General features: G+C 61.8%; 1 protein-coding gene across 1 annotated transcript; it reads left to right on the top strand.

Annotated features, from left to right (window-relative positions):
* Positions 1 to 6: 6 nt before the first annotated feature.
* Positions 7 to 5,988, top strand: KAT2A (lysine acetyltransferase 2A). Its single transcript, XM_017739422.1, has 18 exons — positions 7 to 87; positions 651 to 774; positions 853 to 998; positions 1,365 to 1,454; positions 1,602 to 1,783; positions 2,036 to 2,227; positions 2,317 to 2,423; positions 2,551 to 2,658; positions 2,745 to 2,881; positions 3,006 to 3,214; positions 3,285 to 3,411; positions 3,638 to 3,748; positions 3,825 to 3,968; positions 4,220 to 4,334; positions 4,427 to 4,463; positions 4,575 to 4,638; positions 4,842 to 4,926; positions 5,153 to 5,988. Exons 2-18 carry the CDS (start codon positions 711 to 713, stop codon positions 5,344 to 5,346), a joined length of 2,112 nt encoding a protein of 703 aa, XP_017594911.1. The 5' UTR covers positions 7 to 87; positions 651 to 710; the 3' UTR covers positions 5,347 to 5,988.
* The last annotated feature ends 6 nt before the right edge of the window (positions 5,989 to 5,994 follow it).

Here is a 5,994-nt window from a genome sequence, read left to right as displayed (position 1 = left end):
CAGCGGGCGAGCCAGCGCAAGGCGCAGGTGCGGGGGTTCCCTCGCGGGAAGAAGCTGGAGAAGCTGGGGGTCTTCTCGGCTTGCAAGGTGGGGCACACAGGAGGGAGGGCGGGAGGTGGGTTTCAAGGCTGTGCATGGGTGGGGAATGCAAGGACGGGCGTGGAGGGGGTGCGGGGGATACAGGAGTGGAGGTTCAGGGCTGTGCTTGGGTGGGGGATGAAGGATAGGGGTGCTGACCTGAGTGGGGAATGCAGGAGGGAGTTGCAAGGACGCTTATGGGTGTAGGAGGGGAACTTAGCGGGTGCAGGAGGATGAGTGCAAGGAATGCATGGACAAAGGATGCAGGATTGGGTGCTGGGATGTACATGGGGTGCAGGACGGGGGTTTTGGGCTGTTCGCAGGCAGGGGCTGCAGGAAGAGAGTGCTGCAGGGAGGTGCAGGGATGTCCCTGAGCAGGGGCTGCGAGGTTCTGGGGCTGCACGGGAGAGTGTTGGGATGGCGGGTGATGCAGGATGGGGGCTGAGAAAAGCTGGGGTGGGTGAAAAGGGGCAGGTGGAAGCCAGGGAAATCGTTTCACCAGAGAAGGTGGCAGCCTCAGCACGTGGCAGCACGTGAGCCACTGCGAAGGCCACTTCTGTCCCTCATACCAGGCCAACGACGCCTGCAAGTGCAATGGCTGGAAGAACCCAAACCCCCCCACAGCCCCTCGGATGGACCTGCAGCAGCCGGTGACCAACCTGAGTGAACCGTGCCGGAGCTGTGGCCACGCACTGGGTAGCTCCTGTGGGGCCTCACGGGCAGGGTGAGCAGTGCTGATCCCCTGGTCTCACCGCGGCTTTCTCTCCGGCACAGCGGACCATGTGTCCCACCTGGAGAACGTCTCGGAGGACGAGATCAACCGTCTGCTGGGCATGGTGGTAGATGTGGAGAACCTCTTCATGTCAGTGCACAAGGAGGAGGACACAGACACCAAGCAGGTGTATTTCTACCTGTTCAAGGTGCGCATGTCTCGCTGCCCCACTCACGGTGGGACTTGTGCAGAGTCTCTGGTCCTTGTGGGGAGCTGGGGCTGCTGTCCCGCTGTTCATGCTCTGTTGGAGCTGGAGCTGAAGCTGGGGCTGTGAACCATCCCACAGCCCAAAGATCTGAAACACTGACCCTCTTCTGAAATGACCTCTGTCCTGGCCTTGAATTCCCTTGGGGTATGGTTTTAGGGGATGAACGGGTGTCCTCCAAGGGCAACCCCGGTGCCTTCCTGGTTGTAGCAATCAGAGCAGCCCCATGGCAGTGTCAGCCACCTCCACCATTCCTGGAGCATCCAGTTCCTGGGACTCTGGTGACCATGTCTAATGGTGTCTTTGTAGCTGCTGCGGAAGTGCATCCTGCAGATGAGCCAGCCTGTGGTCGAGGGCTCCCTGGGGAGCCCCCCCTTTGAGAAACCAAACATTGAGCAGGTGAGGCTGCTGTCAGGCTTGTGCACCGCCCTGATGACTTATCCTATGTTCTGCTGTTCTTCCATGGTCCCCTCCCTCTCTGGGAGGCAGCACGGAAGAACTCAGAGCAGCCCCTGGCACCCTCCCAATGTTCCATCCTCTCCCCAGGGAGTCCTGAATTTTGTGCAGTACAAGTTCAGCCACTTGCCACCCAAGGAGCGCCAGACCATGTATGAGCTCTCCAAGATGTTCCTGCTGTGCCTCAACTACTGGAAGCTGGAGACGCCGTCCCAGTTCCGTCAGCGCTCCCAGAACGATGATGTGGCCACCTACAAGGTCAACTACACCAGGTGAGGGCAGGGGGTGGTAATTAGCCAGCCACCCTGGGGTCTCACTCCTGGGACTCTCCCCAGCTCTCCAAGAGTGTCGGTCCACTAGGAGAGCAGGCACCCAGTGGGGCCAGTGCTTCTAAATGTCAGCCATGCCCTTCGTCCACCTTCTCTTCTCGCTCCTGCTCCTGGCAGCGTTGTCCCAGGAGGGATATGCATGCTCTGGGGTCTCTGGTTCCAGCCTTGTCACCGCAGCCCCTTCCTGTCCCACAGGTGGCTGTGCTACTGCCACGTGCCGCAGAGCTGTGACAGCCTGCCCCGCTACGAGACCACCCACGTCTTCGGGCGCAGCCTCCTCAAGTCCATCTTCACGGTGACCCGCCGGCAGCTGCTGGAGAAGTTCCGGGTGGAGAAAGACAAGCTGGTGCCGGAGAAGCGGACACTGATCCTCACCCACTTCCCCAAGTAGGTGCCCAGTGTGGGGATGGCTGCTGGAGCACTGAGGGGACTCCTCCTTTGGGATGCTTGCATGCTGATGTGCCACTCCCTGCCAGGTTCCTCTCCATGCTGGAGGAGGAGATCTACGGTGAGAACTCTCCAATCTGGGAGGCTGATTTCACGGTGCCAGCTGCGGAGGGTGCCCAGCTGGCGTCTCGCCCAGGTATTTCAGGAAGCAGCTCCCCCTGTTTTGGGGCTGTGGGATGAAGGATCAAGGTGCAAGTGAGCTGGGCTGCCATGGCTTGATGAGGCGCTTTCCAGCAGTCATGGGCACCACGGGTCTGTTCCAGCTGCAGTCAGCACCGTCGCCGTGCCCACCACTCCTCTCTTCAGCAAGAAGCTCAGCAGCAGCAGCTCAGCCGCCAGCCTGGACGCCAGCACTCCGGAACCCCTGCCAGGTAAGGTCACATTAGCCCACGCCACAAAGCTGGAACTGTCCATGGTCCCTCCCGGCACTGGATGTGCTGCTCTGCTCCCATCCCAGGGGAGAAGCGGAAGCTACCTGAGAGCCTGACGCTGGAGGATGCCAAGCGGATCCGTGTCATGGGAGACATCCCCATGGAGCTGGTGAACGAGGTCATGCTGACCATCACGGACCCTGCTGCCATGCTGGGCCCTGAGGTACGGGCTGGGGATGCTGGGGCAGCTCTGGTGCTCTCCAGTGCCCACAGAGCTGCTTCCCCAGTGTGCCAGGGTGGAGTGGGGCTCCCCCAACAGAGGGACAGTGACCCCCCCATGCCCCCAGACCAGCCTGCTGTCGGCCAACGCGGCGCGGGATGAGACGGCGCGGCTGGAGGAGCGCCGCGGCATCATCGAGTTCCATGTTATCGGCAACTCGCTCTCGCAGAAATCCAACAAGAAGATCCTGATGTGGCTGGTGGGGCTGCAGAATGTCTTCTCGCACCAGCTGCCCCGCATGCCCAAGGAGTACATCACTCGCCTCGTTTTTGACCCGTGCGTGGCTGGGGGATGCGGGGGGGCCGGTGCGGGGGGCTCCCCTCACCCTCGGCTGTGCTGCCCACAGGAAGCACAAGACCCTGGCGCTGATCAAGGATGGCCGAGTGATCGGGGGCATCTGCTTCCGCATGTTCCCTACCCAAGGCTTCACGGAGATCGTCTTCTGTGCCGTCACCTCCAACGAGCAAGTGAAGGTGAGAGCGGGGAGAAGGGCACACACGTGTGCCCCTCAAAGCTGGGCAGGGTGGTCTCTGTGTAGCTGCCCCTTGGGCAGCCAGCCCTGCTCAGCACTGACCAGCCCCAAGCAGTGGTAGTTGCTCCAGGACATCTTCCAGCTGCCATTTCCATGGGTGGGAGGGGGTTGTTAATCCCAACTGGGGCTGCCTGGGGGGGGTCCCTGTCTCACGGTGCTTCCCCAAGGGCTATGGGACACACCTGATGAACCACCTGAAGGAGTACCACATCAAGCACAACATCCTCTACTTCCTCACCTATGCGGACGAGTACGCCATTGGCTACTTCAAAAAGCAGGTGGGCTCCTTTCCCTGGGAGCTGCCCCCAGCTCTGCTGCACCCCTGCCCCCTCCCACCCACCCCCTCTCTCCCAGGGCTTTTCCAAGGACATCAAGGTCCCCAAGAGCCGCTACCTGGGATACATCAAGGACTACGAGGGGGCGACCCTGATGGAGTGTGAGCTGAACCCCCGCATCCCCTACACTGAGCTTTCACACATCATCAAGAAGCAGAAGGAGGTACGGCCCAGGAGTGGGCAGGAGGGTGGGTGAGCACTGCCAGCCTCCCCCTGAAGGTGGGGGAGAGGTGTGGGGCTGTGCTGGCCCTGAGAGTAGACTTGCAGGGCAGAGAGGGGGCACTGGTGGCTTTGACACTGGCCGGGGTTGTCTCTGGCCCTGCACAATGGATTTATGGGGTCCCACATCACGGTGTGGCAGAGCATCATGCAGTCCCCACTCATCTGCCCCCTTCCAACCCCCCTTCCCTGCAGATCATCAAGAAGCTGATTGAGAGGAAACAGGCGCAGATCCGCAAAGTCTACCCAGGCCTGACCTGCTTCAAGGAGGGTGTGCGGCAGATCCCCATCGAGAGCGTCCCTGGCATCCGTGAGTCCTGGCAGGGGGTCTGGCAGGAGGGCTCTGTCCTCCCTCCCCGTGGCTGCAGGGCAGATGTGGTGACGCTGACGCTTGTCTTCCAGGAGAAACAGGATGGAAACCACTGGGGAAGGAGAAGGGGTGAGTGCTGCATGAGGGCAAGGGGCTCAGCTCTGCCTGTACCTCAGTCCTGGCATTGGCCAGGCCCTGGAATGGAGAGAGAGACTGATGGGCACTGGCTTTGTCCTGCAGGAAGGAACTGAAGGACCCAGACCAGCTCTACAACATGCTGAAGAACCTCCTGGCCCAGATCAAGGTGTGGGCAGGAGAGGACCCTTGCTCCAGGGTGCCTGTCTGCCTGACAGCCCTCAGAGCTGCCTCCCTTGGGATGGGCTGTACAGGGCTTTGCCCTTGGGGCCTGCTGGGGTGACCCAGGTGTGGGGAGAGCAGGACTCTTGAGTGCTGGAGCGAACAAGGGTTGTGTGGTCATTGCTCCAACTGCCCCCCACTTCTCCCCAGACCCACCCCAGTGCGTGGCCCTTCATGGAGCCAGTGAAGAAGTCAGAGGCACCGGACTACTATGAAATCATCCGCTTCCCAATAGGTAGGTTGCTGTGTCCACCCCCCCAGGACAAGATTACAGAAGAGAGGGCTGAGGACCCCCCCATTCATTGTGGGGTCTGTGCTGGGGACTCAAGTTTGGGGTGGTGGGAGCCTCAGGATAGCCCAGAGTGAGAGAGGGATGAGTTGGGACCTGTGGTTGGTGTCCAGCTCAGTGGCTGGGTGGTGCAGAGGCCTGGGGAGGGGCCCTGACCGTTCCCCACCCCCAGACCTGAAGACCATGACGGAGCGCCTGAAGAACCGCTACTACGTCACCAAGAAGCTGTTCATCGCCGACCTGCAGCGCATCATCACCAACTGCCGCGAGTACAACCCGCCCGACAGCGACTACTGCAAGTGTGCCAACACCCTCGAGAAGTTCTTCTACTTCAAGCTCAAGGAGGGGGGGCTCATCGACAAGTAGGGGGGCTGGCTTGGACCTGCTGTGGCCACTGGCCCTCCCATGGGAGGGACCTGTGGGATCCAGCCCCACTCTCTCTGTGGGTAGGAGCTGCTGGAGGGATTGGTGCTGCTGAGCAGCCTGGGGAGCTGGGCCTTCCTTCTTGGGGAACCACAGGGGCTGGGGGGGCTGGTGCTTTTATCCCTGAGGTGCTCTGGCTGCCTCTCCTAGGGAATGGGGGTGAGGCTGGAGCTGCCTCATCAGGATCTGCCCAGGGCAGAGACAGCACTGAGCTCCTGCCTCTGCCTGGGGAGGGGGAGCCCCCTGACCCCTGTGCGTCCCCCCTACCTGGGATCGTGCCTTCTGCCCTGGCTCCCTGTGACAGGGCAGGGGCACACAAGTGCTTTGGTTTCTGCTCCGTCCACGTGCAGGCAGCCCCTACCCCTCACACTGAATGTACGGCGGGGTCAGCCCTGCGGCTGCCCGCAGCGGTGCTGCTCGCTGGGCAGGGGGGCTCTGCCCTGCACCCCCAGTTCCTGCTGCCTCTGTCAGCTCTTCCCCCGGGGCAGCTCTGCCTTCCCTGCCTGTACATCCTCCCTGCCTGCCCCTGCTGCCAGCTGGGGGGGTGGGGGGCTGCCAGCCCCACCCCTGCCCCTCCGGGTGCCAGGGAGG

This window comes from Corvus brachyrhynchos, unplaced genomic scaffold, assembly GCF_000691975.1.
Source record: "Corvus brachyrhynchos isolate BGI_N302 unplaced genomic scaffold, ASM69197v1 scaffold30, whole genome shotgun sequence".
NCBI lineage: Eukaryota > Metazoa > Chordata > Aves > Passeriformes > Corvidae > Corvus > Corvus brachyrhynchos.
The sequence above is the reverse complement of the archived record's forward strand: the minus strand, read 5'-3'. Positions and strand labels throughout refer to the sequence as shown.